Raw genomic sequence first — 23,652 nt, 5'->3', positions numbered from 1 at the left:
AAGAAATTTCCCCAGCAGAGATGAAGGGTCTCCCCCAATGATTTATGAATAAGTAGACACGTTACTCGCGCGAAGCAAATGGCATTTTAATTGATCGGTATTTGCCTTCCGGACTTTCGTCGTGATCAAACGTGACGCTATGCGGGAATATGCCGTCACGTGTGATGAAAAAATGGTCTAATTATACTGCAACAGTGAAAAACAGAGCAGTTATGTCGTTTTATTCGTAAATAAAATCCAATCTGCGCGCTAGTGATAAAGAGACACTACAAAATGGCGTCTCATTAGCAGACTCAGAAATCCTCGAATAAACCGGGAAGAAAAAGAAAAGTACGGTAAACCAATTCCGGGACTAAATGTAACTTTGAAAATAATTTATAGTGTTTCAGAAAGGGCTTTAATGTATCCACAATAATCAATAAGTAAGTATTTAATTATGTTATGCTCATTCAGCGAAATTACCGCCATAACATGTTTCCTATTTGACATATTTGGAGAAAAAAATGCACGACACTGAATCAACATTTTCAATTAGTAAAAAGTATAAAGTGCCTATGAAATTAATTTGTTTTAAGTTTTTTTAGAACGCGTAAAAAAAATAAAAAACATTTTTGATTTAATGATAGTAAAATGGGCGAAATATACATTGATATATAGGTATACACTAGATGCATCACTAATGGTGGGCCGGTATTTTTTACCGAACTTTGAAATGAAAGGGGCCTAAAAAGTTGCCTTTTGGATTACTCGGATTGCAAAAAATATTTAAAAAAAATATTTGATACTATTTTTGGCCCTCAACCACAGCTTGAAGTTTTTGAAAAAGTCGATTTTTTGCGCTAAACCGGCTGTCATTTCGTATTTAAGTAAGAAAATCAGTCTAGTTAAATTTTATAATGTGCATTAAACCTTATTAAATAAGCATCTAAGGGCGTGAGTTGCACTTTGTTTTGTAATAAATGGGTGAGTTTTGTAATAAATGCACAGAAATTTAAGCCTTATTATCGTGGTATCAACGCTAAATCAGGGTCAATTATGTCTGTTAAAATTTGGTATTCCAACGGAATAATAATTATCTCTTTACATCTATAATATTATTACTCTAGAATTGATCGTATGCGTCTGCCCCTTATACTCGCGCACAGGAATTCGAGCCTTATCATCGTGGTATCAACGCTAAATCAGGGTTATTTTTGTCTGTTAACAATTAGAACAATAATTATCTCACTATATATGTATAAATATTTATCACAATTTATTTTTAAAATACACAAAGTGAATATATTTTTAAACTGTTAGTATCCTAATAATATTAAAATCTATTTTTTTTTAAATGAATTACGAGAATTTTTTTTTTCAATATTATTACAAAAACATTTACCTTTAAATTGTTCTTTTTCAAAAGCAGAGAGAATATTCTTCAATCTCTTTAAATGTATTATAAAATTTCATTTAAATGACTTGGATAACATTTATTTATAGATTCCTTTAAATTGAATTATTATAGGGCCGATTACAAGAGGCCCGAATGGCTGCCAGTAGATATATAAATATGCTGTCCACAAACAGCTTTTAAGACTTTTATTCAGCTGCCAAAGAGTACCGGACGTAAGATGACATATCAGTTCTTAAAATAATCAAATAATAGGTAAGCTATTCGTTTTTAGTCAACCGAAAAATCCCCATTAGTAAAATTTGTTATGAAATACAAAAGTGCAATATTAACAATAATTTTGTGAATTATGTGATATTTTTTATTGTTAAAAAGTTCACCATTTATACCAATTAGCAGAGAGAATATTGTCGTTTAGCTAACAACACCGCACAAGTCATTTTTGTAATTATTACAGGATGCCGAAAAAATTGCTTATTTTATTGAATTGAAGAGGAATTTAAGACTTCAGTTTTTAAAAGGCGACATTTTATGGGAAAACGTTTCATATAATACATTTAAAGGCGTATTTTAGTTGAGCTTTCAATAAAATAAGCAGTTCTTTCGCCGTTCTGTAATAAGAACAAAATTTACTAACGCGGTATTGTTGGCTAACGACGTAAGATGACATAGTAAATGCGTATAATACAGGTGAGAGTTGTTTTCAATTAATAATAACTTAACTAACCATTTCTCATACGAATTCTTTCAAGATAAAATTGTTTTAAAAATGGACATATTTATTTATTTATTATATATATACGGCCTAAGCCAATTACAACAGTTACATGAAGAAACATAAATGCAAGAAACTGAACAAAAAGAACATAAAACTATTTAGCAAAGACGAACAAGGGCAAAACAATAATTGTATACAATGTATTAAAAAAACGAAAGACCTAAAACTTTGAGCTAAACCATGCCAATCCAACTTCATCCCACACTGTTTAGTCGCGAAGAGATCTACGAAAAGCCGGAAGATCTATCCCAAAAAATTCCAAGTCGTGTGATGAATTGACTAATCTACACATTCTGGACATTGGGGCATAAAAACCAAAGTTGCTCTTAGAAGATTTTATAAACAGCAGATTTTGAGTTCTGGTGACACGGTTGGGAACATGAAAAGAAATTGATTGCAACAGAGATGGGACATCACTTATAGCATTAAGTATTTTGAAAATGCATATAAGGTCCATCTCAGTTCTACGTCTCTCCAATGAAGACAGATTAAGAGATTGCTCTATTTCAAAATAGGAATAATTACCCCTTCGTAATCCGAGCAACCATGCCACTTTTCTTAGAAAACGGTGTTGGACAGACTCGATATGGTCAATATGAGTCCTGTAGAATGGAGACCAAATAGGAGAAGCGTATTCTAGATGGGGTCGAACTAGTGAGCAATAAAGAGTTTTGATGGTATTCATATTTTTGAAGTCCGCCGTCACTCTATTGATAAAACCGAGAAGTTTGAGAGATTTGTTTATTTATTTATTTTTTTGAATTGATTTGAATATTATATACAGTAAAACTCAGTTTTTCCGAACTCCAGTCATTCGGATTGCAAAATATCCGGATCATTATCAGGAAATATAAAAGGAAATGTTACGCCGTGTTTCTTCGTCAAAGCAATCAACTTTGCTAGACATGTTTGAGTAAGTTTTTGATGTGATTCCAATTGTATTATTAGGAGCAATGAAAAAGTGATCTCAGAGTAAATTTGCATCCTCATTTCTGCATATCCGGATAACGTCTGGCACTCATTAATCCGGATGATTGAAATTTTACTGTGATAATTTTTGTTTTATTTTGAAAATAAGTAGCTTGTTTGTGCAGTCATTTTGCTTAGTAAGTTGATTTTTTCATGTTGTAGAGACTTATTTATAAAATGAATTCATTACTCCACAGGAATTGTTCAGTATTGCGTCAAACGTATAAAAAAATAGAGAAATATCACGTTTTTTTTCCATTTTTAAAGTAATAAAGGTCTATGAAAAACTGTCCTGTAAAAAATGTATTTTTGTTACTTTTTAGTAGCATACGTCACGATTCATGTTTACTTGTTTCTGACCATTAAAATTTGTTTAGAACGTTGTCACGAATCTTGACGTCACAACTACCAAGGCCAAACATGTCGCGTTTTTTTAGTGACGTTATTTTTTAAAATTTCTTAAAAAAAATTACATATAAAACCATTTCTCCACAATATCCATATTGATTTTGAAAATACAATTAATTATTCTAAATCCATTTCATATGTTTTTATCAGTATTCGTAGTATGTGATATTTCCCTATTCACGCGTACCAATATAGTGATTCAATGTACCGGTTATTCCGACTTTTGACGTGTCTGTAACGATGGCAACCCTGATGAGATGGCAACTCAAATGACATATGCGCTAGGTTGGCCAGACTGGAGTTCTAGCTGTCCGCCATCTTCTCTGTCCGACACAATTCAACTATTCAAAATGGTAGTTACATTTTCCTGTGACTAACGTTTATTTATTCGTGTTCTACGAATAGAATAAAAGGGTACTCGCAAAGTTTTGCTTTTGACCTCACAAAGTTTGGCGGAAATCAAGTGAGGGTTATCACTAGAGCCCGCCCAGGGCACTGCAGATCAAACAAACACCGCGCTAGAATGAACCTTCCCGAAACGTCTAGATGTAGGTTCTGCAGTGCAGATGAGGAAACACCTATGCACATTCTATGTGAATGTGATGCTTTACATCACGAAAGGAGCCTCATCCTCGGTGGAGCGCTGGTTAAACCTGGGGATGTAAAAGAGCTCGCACCCTACCTGAAAGCCCGATTCTTTACGGATCTGGGCTTGGAGGGTGAGATTGAGCGAAATGTAAACTCTCGTCTTCCACACAGTAGCCAGGCTCTTTATAGACCTGGGTTTGGAGGGCGAGAACTATTCACGGGGACCCGTCACAAGATCTTTAAAGGTCGCAGTGACGTCAGGAGCTCGCGTGGCACAGACCTCCACCTCTAAGAACAATAATATTCGAATAGAGAATTTTCGAGAAAATAGAGTATAATTGATAAGATTAATACCCGTATACAGAGACAAAACTTAAGGTGAGGAACGTACATTCTAATTTCAAATGCAGAGAATAACCTGAAGGTGAAGACAATAGAATGTACTTTCCTCACCTTAAGGTTTGTCTCTGCATAGGGTATAAGAAAGGGTCTCTGAGATGGTTTGGTCACGTAGAAAGAATGGACGACGAAAGAATGCAAAAACAAGTATATATGGCGAAAATGAACGGTAACGTGAGACGAGGACGACTAAGGAAGACGTGGCATGATCAGATAAACCAAAATCTTAAGTCCGGTCATGTCAAAAGCAGACAAAACCGAAGGGCATGTATGACAAGATGTATGAATGTGGAAGAAGGAATGTATGCCAGGATAGACGTGTGTGGCGGTCCATTCTCTCTCGGTAGTAGTAGTAGAGAATTTTATTTAATGCACTTGAAAAACCCGTTTTATGTCCAAATATTGTTAAATAGCACTTTGAAAAAAAAGCAAATTGAATAATTTCAACATTTTTTATAAATAATCAATCAAATTAAATTTTAAAAACAGTAAATAATGATCTGATAAATTACCGTCTGAGAAAAATCAACTTCTAAGCAAAACTAATAAATAAATAAAACCTTAGAGTTTATATTTCAGTTATCAGATGTACTCTAAGGATAAAACAGTAAACTTTAAAAGGACGCCTACGAGAAATGGTTATCAAATGTATATTAATTAAATATTATATTATAATGTAATGTTTATTTTATTTTGGTCCACATACCAGCTTTATTGCATTTGTTTCGATGATGCCGCTTAATGGCGCTATAAAAAAATCATTAAAAATAACTTTATTAGATCAAATTAGTTTATTGGCTTACGAAAAATAATATTACAAGTAGTACATTTCTCATTCTGCATTGAGGCTGAATTTTTTATAATGACAGGCCGTAGGCTGGCCAGCACGCGTGAGTTAGGTATTTTACATCAGTTGGCCCCAACCAAAAAGACCACGAAATAGTAAGGTACTATTTGTCAAGAAACCAGGCGAATCCAGCAGTGACGAGTGGTGATTTTATTTACAGGTAAGCTATAAAAAATATCATATTTTTACCTACATTGGAGGTACATAATATAATGTAAGTAATACATACTATAAATTGATATTTTTCTGTGGTTCTGTGTGATACAGCAGCTCTCATCCATGAAATCAACTCAAACTATGTAACTTCGTGATATATTTTATTATAAAGATATATTATACATTACTTTAAAATATAATTCATTAAAAATAAATAAAAAATACCACTATGAATTCAGTCGATATTAGGTATTCAATTGAAATGTCCACTGGCCGAATTGTTTTAGTAATTAATAGTGCTAAAAACGGCCACGTGGAGCGCTATATGTCCTGAAATATGACGCATGAAAGTAATTATGGTGTTATGTCAAAAGTACCATCTCAAAAAAAAATTGTCCTTAAGAAACGACGTTTGAAATACTGTTTTCCAAATCAAGAATCTTCAAATAATTTGTGTAATCTGCAATTTTAATCTAGGAGAAAAAACCCGCAATGGGGTCAATACATTTAAAATATGGTATACTTATTTGTATGAAAAAATAAGCTGGAATAATAAGCTAGTTTCTTGGCTCACCGCAGGCGCTGGGCGCGCTTCATTAAAATGTATATTTATATTAGGATAAAAATACAAACGGTGGAAATGATTTAAAATAAATGTTAATTATTTATTTGTTTTTCTGTAAATAATGGTAAGCTGCGCATAATTGCTTCTATACACGGTTCGCCCCTGGAATCCAGCATGTCCGTGGAAGAAGAAGATCTGGAGAAGAGAAGAGAAGAGCTGGAGATTGCAAATAGCAGCGGCCTAAAAACTACGTCCGAGACAACAATTCTGCCGATATTCTGGATTAAAGTCATGGCGGAATACCCTGAGATTGCCACCATAGGACTTAAATCTTTATTGTCATTTCCGACATCCTGTCTGTGAGAAGCAGGGATTTTTGCAGTGACAGCAGCCAAATTAAAACAACGGAATAAACTGTACACGAGAATTGTCTCGTTGCAAAGAAACAAACTCAGGGCCTCGATTATGATGGAAAGATAAAGACGTCATACCTTCACCTTGACGGTATAGTTGAAGATAAATTCACTCGAGCGATTAAAATTCTTCCGACCGACTGCAAAGATATACTACCGATCCCCTCACCATCAAGTTTTGATAAAAGTACATCGGTTTATACCGACGGGTCAAGAACCCCTCGATACGTTTATCTACGCGTTGAAAGTGTCAAAAATCTTGTTCCACCGAGCAATTTTGCCTTTAATTTAATTTATTTAAATTTTTAATCGTTGGATGGCACTTTTTTTCTCAAAAGCCTATTAAAAATATGAGAGAAATAAGTACATTTTAAAGTCGAATTAAGTTCCGACATAACTGTCAGTTTTGAAAACGAGCGGCTAGATGCAGTGGCTAGAGTGGCTAGATGCTGCCCTATTAACACACAAAAGTATCTAGCCGTAAAATGTTACCGCTGTAAAAAATAAATTTAGTCATTATATTTTTCCCATCTGATTTACTATCTTTCTGCGTGTACGTATCGAGAGTCGGCCTTGTAATCGCTCAGTAGATAAATACAGGCGATCGTTAAGTATGCCGTCTTGGTAATTGTCAAAAGCCATATAAAAATCATGTTTAAGCGAGTAATTTTTGCTTGAATTGGGATTTATTGGAGTTTAAAGCCGCTTTAAAATGGGCACTTTTTATCACAGAAGTCTATTTAAATTTAAATGATTGCTATTTTAAATGTTAATGAGGTAAAGAACGCGTAATAAATCTTTGGAGTCATTCATTGGTTGATTTCGATCATATGATGTGGATATGACAAGTAGGTGGAACATACCGAGGAAGATACAGAAAGTACAGAAGTTAAGTATCGTCTCGATATGTACAGATGAAGATGGCGTTCATAATGAAGGCCCTGATAATTTTGTGGAGTTATTTAATTCGTAGATACACTTTTCCTGATAAATATAATGCATGGAGTCTACCGCCAGAGTGTAGCAGAATCGTACTATAGAAAGTTTTACTGCCTACTGCAGTACCGATTTAGAATCCGATGGTGTCGGTTGTGTTTTTCGTAAAAAACGAGACAAAATTTTCTGATGTGATCTTCTAAATGAGAATATAAAAAGAGTAGTTATTTTTATCTTGAATCTTGAAATAGGGCACACATAAACATATTCTAATGTGTGCTCTAATAATAACAATGTCCATTATTTCATTTATAAGTTATATAACACATATTTCTTAACCGTCTGCTTGAATTTTGATGCACGGAATGTGCCTACTGCCGACTGCGACACGGTACAAATTACTAGTACATAATCACATTTTTTCGCAATACGCACTGGTTACCCCGAAGACGGCGGAACGAATTCAGCTCACATGGGATCACCCCAAAAAGTTACATATTGTTGAAGAAATAAGTGTTTATAATAAAAATAAAAAAGTGAATTTTAGTACTATGTAATTTATCATGCGCGATATATATGATGAGCGGTTTAGTTGGGTTGAAAATGGCTTATTCTAAACATGAATCTTAGAAATTAAACGTAAAGAAAAAAAAAAGTTTCAGCCGCTGGCGCTGGTGTGATTCGCAGAACCATCCCCGGATAAGAAAATACATAAATTTGTATATATAATAATTTAAAAGTTCATCCACACGTGCCACTGTGTGATTGATGGATAGGTTGAAAATAAAGAAATTAAAACATTTTAGTGGCATCTACTTAAATGAAGGATTTTATTCTAAATGATATTTTTTGCAATACAGTGTGTGTTTCATCCAATAGATGTTTCTCTGTTCTAAGATTTCATCTAATGTGAAAGAATGAGTTGATGATTACGTAAAAGTGTTTAAATATAATTAATTTGTAATTGAGCTTTTTTTAAACTGGAGGTGAAGTGATAACATATCGTAAGTTAGCGACATATCAGGTAGGTAAAGGAGTTATATATCATATAGGTAAATGATCGATATATCAGGTAGATAAAGGAGTGATATATCAGGTATACAAAGGTGTGATATAACAAATATACAAAGAAGTTATACATCAGATAGATAAAGGAGTGATGTATCAGGTATATAAAGGAGTGATGTATCAGGTAGATAAGGGAGTGATGTATCAGGTAGATACGGGAGTAATATATGGTAGATAAAGGAGTGACGTATCAGGCAGATAAAGGAGTGATATATCCAGAAGACAAAGGAGTTATATATGAGGTATATAAAGGGCTGATATTTCAGGTATATAAAAGGGTGATGTATAAGGTAGATAAATAAGTTGTGTATCAGTAGGTAAAGGAGTGATATATCAGGTGGATAAAGGAGTGATGTATTAGGTAGATAAAGGAGTGATATATCAGGCATATAAAGGAGTGATATATCAGGTAGATAAATAAATAAGTGAACTGTAATTTGAATCCAAGACTGTGTTGTTGCGCTCTCCAATAGTATTCGGACAATATAATGTATTTTGGGGCTGGACTGAAACTGGAGAATCAGAAGAATATCCCTCGTGTTACACCTTTAATTAGATAGGACGTGGTCCTGTGGTTGGCGTTGTGGACTCCGGATCAGGAGGTCTGAGGTTCGAATCGTGCTCTATGACAACTTGTTTCCCATTTTCTAACACAGTTATTTACTACTAAAAGAAAATGTTTCCAAAATTGGAGTATTTGGGCAAATCACAAGAATGCAAATATTTATTTTGAAAAAAACGATATTGGGAAATATCGCCCTAAAGTTTTGCAGTTTAGCTCTAAAGTAGAGTGCAGACTTTGACATCTCTGTCTAGAAAGCTGCGCCAATGTTATAAATATTTGCAAACTCTGATTGCACCTAGTTAAAAAAATTCATAAAGTTCTGAAGAAAGCAATCATAATATCAGTGATAGTTAAATGTACTATTCAAAACTATGAGAGGCCAGATCTGCACAGCGACGCTAACGCCCGGCGCGCTGGCCTGACCTTTCACACGATTACCCCTGTTTATAATCGCTTGTCACTAGATATGCTTGTCGCTTGACCAGTATGGACACCTATACTCTATCCAACCATTTATTTAACTTTTGACAGCTCGATTATGTATCGATTAGGGATGTCCTAATGCGTTACCGAATCGATTTCTCATAAAAATCGACTTTACTTATGAAAAAGTTTTCATCTCAACATTTTGTAGTTTATAAACATACCCAGACGTTTAAAGCAGAGTTTATATTACGAAAGCGCTGTAGTAAAACTTTTTTTTTTAAAGTCTTCATTCAATAAATAATATTGCAAAAATTACATCATTTCTTTACAAAAGAAACTTTAAATACAGTCTCGATAAACTCCTTAATTGGAGTTTGTTATTGGGTGCAGGAGCTACAGAAAACCCAAATATGCATAGGACTATTTTATTGTCGTAATGTAAATTGAGAAATTTTGTGTCGCGACTCTGTCAGTTTGTCGGCGACAATAATAAATGACAGCGACCACGGCGCCATTAAAATTCAATATATTCTGACGAACTGTCAAATTAGTTTTGGCCATAGACAATCGATAAGTAGTTTTTAATAAATATTTGATATTTTCACAATATTGAATCAGTTAGACATTTATATTTCATGTAAATTAGTCGTATTCATTATTAAGTGAATAAAAATACTGTGGCTTTCGACAGAAAATTATTTTTTTTAATTTCTGGTTCATCTTGTCAACTTGTATAATCCTCGTTGCATAAGTAGTCTCAATAAACATCGATATCGATAAATATCGGAGCAAAAGAACATGTCGCTTCACTATCGTAATGAAAAAAACATGAAGTATTGCATTTTTCGGTCTATGGTTGCCTGTCAATAATTACGGAACTTTATAGGCGCCCATGTGTCAAAAGTTAAATAAACGCTTGGAAATACTGTAGTCGCCTGCTCGGTCGTTTAGGCACCCGCCAACGCCTTAGGCCAGTTACTATGGATAAGCCTTCTGCGTTGTACATTATAAGGCCACAACTTTACTTAACGCAAAAGACGCCGTCTAAGAACTCAAACTTCACCAGGATGACGTTGAAAGAAGCTTGGAAATCTTCCCAAATCCACAGATAATCAACACTTATGTGTTCCCAAACATGCGTTAAGTAAATGTTTCAACAGACAGAATACATTTAAGACAAATTACATCGAAAGATCCACAAAAACATTTAAGAAAATATGGACATATATTCATGCATTTTGTAAGTTCAGCTTGGAGATTTGTTAGAAAGCTGAGGTGTGTTTGGCCATGTTAACATGTAGGAAGAGTAAGTTGTAAATTAAATAAATCATATGTGTGTAAATTAGTAGTTCTGTAGTATAATACGTCAAAATAAAAATAAGCAGTAAGGAATATATATTTCAATGAGTTTGTATGTATCATAAGAATGCCCCAAAAATAAAGAGAAGTAATAAAGCTTAATTGTTTTGTTTGCCAATGATCAAAATTATCCAACGTTAGTTTTGTGTTCAACAAGAAAGGTCAGTGCCACGTAAAATCATATTTTAATATTGGATTGTACAGCAAAAATAATATTGTCGGAAAATAAATAAATATTTTTTTAACCTACGTCATAATCAAATACGGCTGTTTTACTGCAGCAAAAAAAATCTAGGAGAAAAGATTGTCAAAAGCAAAATAAAAAATCAAATTGAAAAAATACTGTTTTTTTTATGAGGAACTTCAGCCCTACGAGAAATTGGATACAAAAAATGTTTTCTTGCGCGCGGTAAAAATTAGAGCATTTAAATTGTACAGTGAAGTTTCTTAAAAATGTACGAAAAAAAAAAAATTAATAAAAACGCACTACTTTGAATGACGTCACTGGTTCTTATGAACGATCCAATGATATGAGAGCATTGAAGGATATTCGGTTTGGTCACCGTAAGCGAACCAATCGGAAGAACTGTCATAGAACAACCTCTGACGTCGCACGCGGAGTTATTTAAAAAATACAAAACTTTAAAAAATCATAGCGCTGATATTACGATACATAAAAATTAAATTTAAAAAAATTGGCTTAGTTTAATATTCTATTAACAAATAAAAAAAAGACACTGAACTTCCTCATTAAGAAGATTGATTGTTTATAATTAACGATTATTTTACTAAATTTATTGCAACAGAGAGGGAAAACTTTTTTGAGAAGGGAACATGGAAGTCTAGGCTAGCTTATGAACCGTCATTGACTGACTTAAGTGGCCGCTTTACACACTGTGTAACATCCACGATTCTGTCCTGAAGTAAAAGAGCTGTAACCTTTATTGATGTGGTTATTCATCTGGCTGAATTATTTAACCTACTAGGCAACACCTGAAAACACTTTTCCAATTGCTAGGCACACTGAATCTGTCGCTGAATTCAGATCGGTGTAACTGTCAATAAATATCACGGGCGGCGCATTTTCCACTGTCTTTTTTCAAAGTTTCTCATTTAAACATGCATTTTAAAAGATTGGGTCCCAAGAAGATAGCTATTTTATATTTATTATAATTGTTTAAGTATTAAATCAATTCCTATAAACGGGAAAGAAAAGATTGAACTAAAATCTAAGGCCTATCTATCTACAGACCACAAAAAACGCAACAAATATTAATCTGCAAGAAAATCATAGTGGCACCGAAAATATTATTTCCTTGATAATAACTGTTGATATAAAAAGGTCTTTTTGAATTCCCAACTACAGATTTAAAAAAATTACCTGCAGAGGCTCAGATTTTTATATTCTTATTTCGATCTAACCTTACCTATCAAAATACTACTTAACCTAACTACTTTGACCTTAATCGAGCATCTTCCCATGCATATACAGACACCAACTATTTTTATATTGCCTTAGATCAAATCTATTAATTCTCACCTTCACACGATCGCAACATTTCTTTATCATTTTTTTATACTAGTTATACGTTTTGATGACATTTCAAGAGGTCAATGTCTGTAGAATCGTAGTTATTCTGTCTTGTTTGATGAAGGCAAATAGGGAACTTCATCAAACAGACAACATAGTTTAAAAGGTTTATTGTAGAAGCTCTGCACAAATGAATTCAACGTGGATTATTTATGCTACTCAACATCGAAAAATCAATTATGAATCTTTCCTGCATGCTTAAAAGTAAAAATTATATTAAAATAAAAAAATGTTTATGATAAAAAAAACATTAAATCGATGGTCCCAAACTTAGAAAAAACAGACTTGGGTTTAAACTGTTAAGCTGTGATTTCCTAATGGGCCTGCCACACACTCGACGAGTGGCATGGAAGGTAGCGAGAAAAAGAGGCAGAGACGTAGTGCGGCAACATTACTCGTCATGCTGCACGTTATGCTCCTCGTCGTGCCCACCGCTCTCTATTTTGTCGGCTTTTTGAGCGCGAGTCAAAGGACCGGCAATATGAGCGCGAGTGGCTGGCCACATAATCGCACGGTCGCAGTACGCATCGAGCGCTCACACAAGGCGCACGCGTCATTTTTGAATGATGTACATTTCTTTGTATGACATTAATATAATTCGCTATACTAAATGCATAGCGCGCACGCTGCCACAGTTTCATCGTCCATTGCATAGAAAGACAAATGACAAGTGCGGAGCGTCGCAATTAATTGCGCGAGTAAAGCGGTGTGTGGGTAGAGAGGGCAACATCGGGCGAGAGGGCGGCAGCGCGAAGAGCAAAGTGATGAGCAGCACACGGAGCATAGTGTGGCGGGGCTATAAGAGAGCGGTGGCGTCATCTAGCTGCTGCCATGTAGCGCAAGCTTCCTAGAGAGCGTTGATTGTGAGCGAATGTCAGGCAGCGATGTCGTCATTTGAAGAACGGCCGTCATATTTAGCTGTACACGAGTGCAAACGTGATTTGCACTGTCAAAAATGACGAAATTTTGATTGATTTTGTAACGAAATAATGAAACTTTTGAAATTCACACTCAGTAGCTTGATTTTCAAACAACTCAGAAGTAGGCGAGGTTAAGACGCTGTCACCGAGAGGATACGTATAACTTCATCTGCATCACTAAAGTGACCGAATCTTTTAAGTAGCCTAACTGAACGAATGAATGTTTTGCTCATTCGGCTCATTTAGATCATCGTATATCCGCATCTTTCGCATCTTCGTATCATTTGTGTCTTCGTATCTTTCGTGTCTTTAGTTCGTTTCGTTCTTTTGTTTGCTTGAGCCGAATGCGCACGAGCGGTGAACGAAACAAATGATTCTAAACCTTTGGCTGGATGGTCAGCATGATTTTCTTTAAAGATTTTATAATATTGTTCTTTAGATATTATAATATCAAAAACCTGTAGAAAACAGATAAATTATTTTATTGGCAAACAGACGTTAGTACTATAAGGTTTTTTTATGGAACAAATTAACACAGAAATTATATTTCATGCAAGGTTTATGTTTCATTTGAAATTATTTTTTAATGTTGTATTTTCCGATTAGATTATTATTCTGTAACTGTTATATTTTAATCACTATTATTTTAAGTTACTTTATATTTTTTTACGTTAATTAGAATGGCTTAACACTAGAACAGCTTAAAAAGCCATAAAAGGTTAGTAAATATGAATGTTTTTGTAATGAATAAGTAAATTAATAAAAGTGTCTCTTTAAATATTTATATTAAACAGAAAAATATATAATAAACTCGAGCGAACAAAATAACCTCTAGTTCACATTTGAGGGCATTGATGAAATATGAATACCTAATGTTTTCATCTCAACGTAAATAATAATTCATAAAATAGCATTTTTATAGTGATATTTCATAATTAATGTCAATTAAATTTCAAGTGCCATTCCTTTCCCGGCCGGTACCGACACGGCGCGCGAGCGATAAAGAAAAGAACAAAGCAGCCAGTATAGGCATTAAGGTACCTACTTTAGATATAGAGCGTATATATAGATACCTAATCTACCTACTAACTACAGAGATAAGGAAACAATCTCGTTCAATGAATGAACTAAAGGGGTTAGAGATCCAAAATACACGAATATATAAAAGACGCGAATGACACAGATCCATTTAGTTCGGCGCTCTTTTCGTTCGCGAACTAACTGAGAGAAACGTATCTCTAGTTCGATGTTTCCAACCTTGTCAATACTGACAAGGCGAATAGCTCGCGAACGACCCAGTCATACGACTGGGTCGTTCGCGAGCTACACACCTCTACTCGGAAGTTAAGACGGCCGTCTTGTTACAACTATTGCATCATAGCATATGAAGACTACTAGATAACGACACCGCTTTGTAAGGAAACCGTAAATTTATTATGCAATAATTTATTACATGTCTTTTCTTAGGGATCATCGGTATAATGTATTTTTTTGTATAAAAGAACCACAGAAATTAATTTACAATGCTTTAAAGGTTGATTTTTAGGGGCATTCAGAAGGGCAAGAACAATACAATATATAGTAGTGTCATATCAGCCAGAATAAGCGCAGCCAACATATACAATAAAAACAGTAAAATCAAAGAGTAGAACAAATACGAATAGAGTAGAAAATGGTGAGAACATCAAATTTAAAACAGTCGTGCTTTCACAAGTGCAGGTTCACAAAGTATGTATCTAGAACAAAGGTGATTATCTTAATACAAAATTGCACAAACGTGAAAAGAAATTCTTCTAATACTAAATAAAAATGAGGACATGTTTCTTTTGAGAATTTTGATTTATATTTTTGATGTCTTAATTGTAAAGGAGTAATCGGAATGTGTTCGCTATTTGAGTGTGAATGGTATTTGTAGATGGAACGCTGGTCCTTAAAATATAGCTTGATTAGAATGAAAGCTGTCAAACTAATTTCATTAGTGATGGAAAATTACTGATCGCTGATCAAATCGATTTTATTAGTTGTTTCATGCCATCATGAAACTCTGTTTCCGAAAATTGACATAAAAAACGCAAAAACAAGCCTATTTTAGTGTATTTAACACAATTATTCACCAAAAAATGAGACATTTATACTTTTTTCATGAACAACATCAAATGAATTATTTTTTTATTCGATCAATTTACATTGATCAATTTGTCCCATCTCTAACGTTTTTGCAAAATAATGTAACCTTGTAAGAACGCCGTTAATAATTGGTTTTATTTTAGTTTTAAAGCTGATTTTATATATAAATGTCGATTTATGTTTAAGCATTGTATTGAAAAAATAAAGTAACACGCCAGATACAAATGGTTTTTCGTGTGTCAATATAAATAACTCCTTTGACGTTACTACAAAGTTATGTCGTCACTTTTTCTGACAACTGTCATTCTAATAATGTTACATTTTAAGGACTATAATTACTCTAGATACTAGTGTTGTAAATGCTTAGTAACAGGGCCATTCGAATAGTAGTGAAAATAAGTATAATTGTATAACAAAAAAAAACGAAGAGAAGACAAGAATGGAATTTGATATCAATAAAAAGCAAAAACAATTGATGCGTAATGCGCTAGTTTTTAAGATTTTCAACATCAAATGCCAAAATCAATAACTTTCTTAAAGAAAACAAATTTGAAAAGTCGCAAGTTATTTGTATTAAGGCTAAAAGTATAAAAAATTACAAGAATATCAAAAAGAGAACATTTTTCGTGTTTACAGTAGTAACAAAATTATTATTTAGTAAGTTTATATTATACTAAATTTAAACTTATAAAGAAAAAAAATTACGGTGAAAAGGTTACGTGACTGATGCGCCTCAGAAATACGCCATTTTTCTCAGAATTTTGAGCTGCGTCGTATGAGCCAATACAAGTTGCATGTAAAATTTGCCACACAATAAGTAATTCTCAGTTATTATGCCGCGTATCGTTCGCACTCTTTTCCAACGTTTCGGATCGCATTACAGTTACGATGAATAAGAAAAGAAAAGAGTGCAAACTACACGCGGTATAATAACACGGAAAATCTCAGTGTGCATCTGAACGTCAACAACTCTCTTGTACGACATTCGTAAAATAAATGCAATTTTCTACCACACAATGGTCTTTTTTAAATTAATTGTATTAGGTGTTAGCGTAAGTTGTGTCCGTTTTTTTTTAAATTTAAAAATGAGTACCTAAAGTTAAAAAATATGGCGATGGTTGTACGTCATTCGAAAGAAATTGTCATCTGCTCTACAAAGCAAAAACTATTTTTCAAACTGGATTATAAAAAAACCTGGTTTTGTTAGGCAAACGTAAAAAAATATGAAATAATAATTTAGTAATTAAGTAAATTAATACCCTTTAATATTATACTGATGCTTATTTACGGAAAGCCGGGTACAGAATTCGACTACCCTGGCAATACAAACAAAATGTCCGCCTTTTTTTATTTAACAATCTGACGGACAGAAAAATAATCGAATTCTTAGATGATATTATTTTTGAATTCGCTACGTGATCCCACCCAGTTCCCTTTTAATCCCAGCAGTATTTTCACACTTGCAGACGACACACAATGGCGTAATTGAATTTTAATCAGCAGTTGCGTACTAAGCGACGTCTACAGAGTAATTAATGGCCAAAACGTAAAGTAGTTTTGTCGGCTTCAGTTTGATGCGCGTACGCGGTTTCTGGACATTATAATTCTATGGTAAACACCTCATACAATCTTCAGAAAGTGATTTAAAATAATAAATGTTAGCCTAAATTTTAAGTTAAAATGTTTTATCGACTCTTCAGCACATCAGTGATTTAGCCTTTTGACCGTTGATATGTGTACGAACCTAGTTTCTCAAGTGCGATGTGGTACATTTGTATAGCCACCTAGTTACCTAGTGTATTTATTATCTAAATAAAGTGAACTGTATGCACATCAGCTTACAGCCGCTACTGTACTGTTTTAAATGAGCTTTCAGACAGCCTTCTGTTCAATTTTCAACGATTCTCTATGATCTATAAAGCTACATAGTGTTAAGTCAAAAAATGCCAGTGGGTGGAGTTGTTTAGTGGGTCTATAGTAGGAAGCGTGTGGTGTACCTATGTAGAGACGGAACGATCGTAGCGATGGCTCCGAAGCTCGACGCGATGGTGTTGATCTCCACTTGTTTCATGTGACCGCCCGAGGCAGTATGGAGCAAGTAGTCCGAGCGGAGTAGACCCAAACTCTTCGGCTGCAACATAATTACCACGACGAAGATAAAGAGATTATCTGCACGCGAGCGCGGATTCATCCACGGCTCTTCACTGAATCTCTCCAAATTTTGCTCATAATAGGTACGCTTGGCATCACAAGCAGCGGTGTCGTCGGGCCGGAGCGCACCGGAGCGGCGCTCCGGCACTTTTTATCTGAGCGGAGCGGCGCTCCGGCTCTGGTCAGGAACAAATATAACGTTTTAAAATTACATCTACTTAAGTCTTTTCAAATAATTCGAAGTAATAACACACGTATTTATTGCCGATTTAACTGTGAAAAAATTGGTGTAGTTGATGAATATGTGTATTTGGGCATAACTATTGATATTTTTTAAAAATGGGATAAACATATTACCAAATTGTGTAAAAGATTAAGGACAGTTATAGGCGGCATGTTTAGAATCAAATATTTTGTACCAATAAAAACATTAAGACTTATTTATCAATCATAAGCAGAACCAATTATTAGGTACGGTATTACCAGTTGGGGCCTTTCTTGTAAACTCTTGTGGGGGGTCGCAAAAGTAGCATGGATGATTAGCCTCGAGAAGGGAGACTACACTTACGGAGAAATGGAGTTAATGTTCAAAATATCAAGTCTACCAATCTACCAAAACGTAGAAATAACATTGACTCCATATTTATGTTTAATTTGCTGAATGACTTAATTGATGTGCCATCGTTACTGGAACAAGTGGCATTCAATGTTCCGATCTGCCGGTTGCGAAATAATAATGCGCTGTTCCTTGATCAACACAGCACAAACTATGGCTTGCATGCACCAATGTCCCGATTGTGTCGTATTGTAAACTCGAGACAAGATCTGGACTTTTTTGGTGTAAGTCTTTTTGGATTTAAAAAGTCACTAAGATAGACCGGATCTTGTCTTGAGGTAGTAATTATATTTTTTTTGTCCTAGCTTCATTTTAGTTAGTTGTATTTTATTTTATTAGTGCCTGTATTTATTATAAAAAAATGTATTTACCATCGTTAGAATGGACTGCATAAGTCCGTCAATTAAATAAATACACAGTTCCATATTCCGCCTTATATTTTATAATTCAAATCGACGTGCGTCCTGCTAAAAATATTTCTCCAAACTATCAAATAAATTAATATATTGTTAGAATTATTTCGGGAGCCGCCGCCGACCGTATGCCAAAACTTTAATATTGACCTGTATGGAGAAAAGCGACTCTAGCGTTTTGAAATATTCCCAAAGTTCAATTGAATCACGGTAAATTTGTTATTTTTTTGATTTGAATGCATTTATAGTATTGTTTAACTTATTTTATCTGGGATAGTAAAAATATTTTTAATAACATGTCTGTAACAGGCGCACGGAGCATGATAGAAAAGGCATTTTCGCCAGTTTTTAAGTAAGTTCCTGCATATATTTATAAGATTGGAAAAACAATAATTTGAGATTTCAATCATTGTATTCCATATGTACATAACTATCCATATCAAATTAGAAGATTAATCATCGGAAATATTGATTTTGTTAAAATGATGCAAAGTGGTCTCTCTAATATCTGACCTTTCATCAGATTAGCTATGCCTACATTGGAAGCAGTCAGATAGATAAGATAGGTTATGCGATATATTGGTGATACAAATGTTACACTGAAAAGGGGTAAGAACCACACCAGTCGGGCTTCAGGACAATCAATATGACAAAATACAAACTGAAATGTTAACTGAGATGTTGGAAAATTAAATACAGGTAAACTTCGTTTTGCGCCGGTTTGATTTACGCCGATTTACAACTACGCCGGTTGGTGTCGGCGCGCGGCGTGGGATTCCCCGGTTCGGCTGACACCAGACGACAATAGGCGCCGCGATTCCAATAGCAGACACACTTTTACACGTTGTTTTATTATATTACCGTGTACGCGAGCAGCCTATTGTGTGTGTGAAATTGTTTCCGAGTTAGTTTTCGTTTTGTGTTTAAGAAAAATAAAAAGGTATGATTATATGTATATGTATCAAAATGTGTATACGAATAAGTATATATTTTGTTTGTCTGTGCTCTATATTAATTTGTTAACTATTATAATATATTAAAATGTAATTGCCTAGCTTGGAACGGGGTATGTACCGTTGTTAGCTGGGCAAAGTGAACATGGAATTGTATTTTGATAAAGAGTGTAAATGAATAAATATTTTTTTATTATTTTTTATACTATTAAAATTAAAAGAATATTAAAATATTTGCAGTTTATTCTATGGTTCAGCAAGAAAGGAAGCAACAATCAAAGCAAACGATTTTTTAAAAATAAAAAATAAATATTAGCGTTCTTAGAATTTACCAAAATATTTAAATTTTGGTGGCGAGTTTGGAACGAGTTGTAAATAACTCACTATTAGAAAATGGAAATCAAGTTGGGGTAGAGTGGGGTTCGAACCTCGGACCTCTGATCCTTGAGTCCGCAACACTAGCCACGGGACCACAACCCGATTATTGGATGCTTTTTTAAAAAAAGTGTGAGAATTTAATTTAGTACCGACGAACTGGTGAGTTAGTGTTTTAGTTTGTGTATTTTATTTGATTTTATTTGGGAAATCAACAATTCTACATACATATTTTTAATAAACAAACAGATATTGTGTATAAATTCAGAACTAATAACAGATTTCCACATAGAATACAAAGTTAGTAAAGAAAATATATTACATATCAAATAAATACATACAATTTATGCATATAAAAATGTTATTTTCATGTACTCAATAATCAAATATTTTTTTATATTTATTTTAAGAACGTTAATGTAAATTGGGCGGGATTAGGAAAAGAATGCTTGAAGAGAGGATAAGGAGGGGAAGGGAGATGTACATATTTATTATTATAATGTCTACTTAGTTACATAATGCATTTTTAGTGTAAATTTTAAATCTGACAGAGTGATGTTTGTGTAATCTATATTTTTAAATTTTGTATTGTACATTGAAAAAGTCCTACGAAAAAAAGCATTTTTAACATACGATGTTTTACTTATTGGTACATGAAACAGGTGGTACCGTCTACAAGTCCTGGCTGGCACACGTATTGTTATTAAACCAAGCAGCTCTGTACAGTCAACCATTCCTGTCATAATTTTGTAAAGCGGTAGTTGGTCCGCACACACTCTGCGGTATTGTAGAGAAATGATTCCATGGAAGGTGGATTATTATGAACAATTAATTATTTATTTTGTAAACGAATTTAAACTGTATTTATTAAATACATTCATAATTTATTCTGAATATATAATATGATAAACGTATTCAATTAACATGTTAGATTGGTCTTAGAATTTTGACACGGAACCTAACCTTTTATCTTCCATTATTTTTGTGTTCATTTTACGCCGATTTTTTTTACGCCGGTGTCTCTCGGAACGGCACTCCGGCGTAAAACGACGTTTACCTGTACTTTTAATTGCTACTAAAATTTATAACCTTTCACTTAATTAAAACAAAAACAATAAGACTTTTTTATCGCCCGTTTCAGTGCATATTAGGTAAAGCAACATTGAAACTTTTTGAATAAGAAAACCGCTAAAAGTAATATAAAAACACGTTTTTTTTTGTCATTTATACGTTACGCTGAAAATATTCACAAATTAAAAATAAAACAAATTATCGTAAGACGTCACTTCCCATTATGTACATAAGATATTTTTTTACTTTTACGCAATGGGAAATGTTAATGTAAATATATGTTAACATATTACAACAGAGATTAAGAACAAATGCAAATTGCAAATGTCAAACTCGGCTCTTCTCACCAACAGGGGAGCACTTTATTCATGAATACGATTTTTTTTTATTTTTAGGGAAGAAATTAGAATGAAATGTTAGAATCTGATTGGGATCCATAACAAGCGAATGTTGTTTGTAAACTTAAAAAAAAACTTTTGTTATACACAAAAAAACAACATCCTTCTATTTTTTTTTGTATATCCATTATCGTCGAATGCAACCCTGGTAGGTAGAACACGCGCAGCGCAAAGATCTACATTTCGCTGAAAACCGCACGTAAATCGGTTAAGCCGTCTAGAAGTTCAGTGACATCACACGGACAGAAGAATTATATATATAAAGATATATTTAAACGTAAGACAAAACCTCTCGTAAATTTGCGAAAAAATATTTCACACTTTAAATACCGTACCATTGTTGCTAAGATTCATAAATTAGTTTGCCAATTATAAACAAGCATTTCAAAAAATCCACAGATTTTGTAAAACAATTAGAAGGGATTTCAAGCATTTAAATTTTTGAAAAAATCATAGTGTTGTCAAAAAACACAAAACAATATTTCATAATATCTGTTATATAGAATTATAATATGCCAAAAGGCGCGTAGAATCATGTTTGCATACATCGCACTGTGTCCCAAAGTCTGACATCCCGCTTGCGCGCATGCGTGTAGTGGCCGCGTAATGTTACCAGACCGCAAACAATATATTATGATAACACAAATACAAGACATTTTTTGTAATGTTAGGTTATGTTTTACTACAAAAATATTTTACTGACTGGATTATAAAAAAAAAACTGGTAGTTTTATTAAGCAAACGTAAAAAAAAACATTTAATAATCATTTGTCGACAATCGACAAGAACTGGATTCAACTCCCTGGGGAGCTGTTTATATTAACATATTACAACAGAGATAAGGAACATTTAAGAAAAGGTAATATAGAAGTCTAGGCATCTACGGGGCTTATGACCTGTCAATGGCTAGTTTAAGTGGCCACTTTACACACTTTGTAACATTCAACATTATGCCCATATTTGAACATTTATATTCCTTCAATTCTTTCATCTGTTGATGTTTGTGAAGTTAAAGAGCTGAAACCTTTATTTATGCGGGTGAGATTCATCTAATTGAATTATTTCACCTACATACTAGGCAACGCCTGAAAATGTTATTTTTTCAATGTCTATACTTCTTCATGGACCAGGTGGATTTACGAATATTTTGAGTTTGTCAAAATTTTTGTAGACAAGGACTAGATTCAACTCCCTGGGGAGCTGTTTATATTAATATATTACAACACAGATGAAGAACATTTGACTTCTATATTACCTTCTCTTAAATGTTCTTCATCTCTGTTTTTTTTTTTTTTTTTTTTTTTAAAAGGAATAACCCGCTAAGCCTCTATATTGAGGCTTGTCAGCAGGTGGGATAGAGGGGATATGGAAGGAGGTAACGAAAAATACACTACAACACCCATTGTAATATGTTTATAAATTCAAACCGTTAAATACGGTACTAAGATTTATTAACAGAAGGGTGGGTAAAAAAAATCGACTACCGAATACTAACAAAATGACTACCTTGTTTTATTGAACAATCTGACAGACGGTAAAATAATCGAATTCTTAAATAACATTATTTGTGAATTCGCTACTTACACTTGAAATGTGATCTAACCCTATTCTCTTTAAATTCCAGCAGTATTTTGACACTTACAAACGACACAATACGGCATACTAGAATTTAAATCGGCAGTTGCGTAATAGCGACGTCTACAGAGTAACATTAGTGGCATGACATGGCATTAGCCAAAAATATAAAACAACTCGTTTATGAGTAGTTTCAATTTGATGTGCGTACGCTGTTTCTTGACTATTATAATTCTATGATGTAGCTATTATTTTTTTTTCATTCATTCAATCATTGTACTAAACTAGTTTCACAATATAGTTAAATATATAAAAATACGGCTGGAATCACAAAAATCACAAGTATTTTTTAAAAAAATACTAAAGTCGCGACGTTCGAAGGGGACATATAAAAACCATAGAATTAAGAATAGTCCAGAAGGAGCGTAGAATCATATTTGAATACATCGGACTGTGTCCAAAAACCCCACACTTTGACCTACTTTCGCCACGCGCATGCGTGAAGTCACCGCGTAATGTTGTCAGATCGCGAAAAATATAATCATAACACAAATGATATTTTTAAAAAAGCAATTTGTTAAGTTCTCTAAAA

General features: G+C 33.7%; 1 protein-coding gene across 5 annotated transcripts in view; it reads right to left on the bottom strand.

The window, feature by feature from the left end:
• LOC148282222 (glutathione synthetase-like) overlaps positions 1-23,652 on the bottom strand; it is an 81,683-nt gene that overhangs the window by 13,569 nt on the left and 44,462 nt on the right. For 3 of the 5 annotated variants that reach the window (XM_088225429.1, XM_088225430.1, XM_088225428.1), the window contains one exon: positions 17,506-17,639. The exons of the other annotated variants lie outside the window; for them this stretch is intronic. In XM_088225429.1, coding sequence (XP_088081555.1) covers positions 17,506-17,639 — 134 coding nt within the window. The remainder of the gene's footprint in view (positions 1-17,505; positions 17,640-23,652) is intronic. 5 annotated transcript variants of the gene reach the window in all.

This window comes from Micrasema longulum, unplaced genomic scaffold (assembly GCF_059751315.1).
Source record: "Micrasema longulum isolate JH-2025_06_02 unplaced genomic scaffold, ASM5975131v1 h1tg000359l, whole genome shotgun sequence".
Classification (NCBI taxonomy): Eukaryota; Metazoa; Arthropoda; class Insecta; order Trichoptera; family Brachycentridae; genus Micrasema; species Micrasema longulum.
Note: the sequence above shows the minus strand (reverse complement) of the source record. Positions and strands in the feature narration are given on the sequence as shown.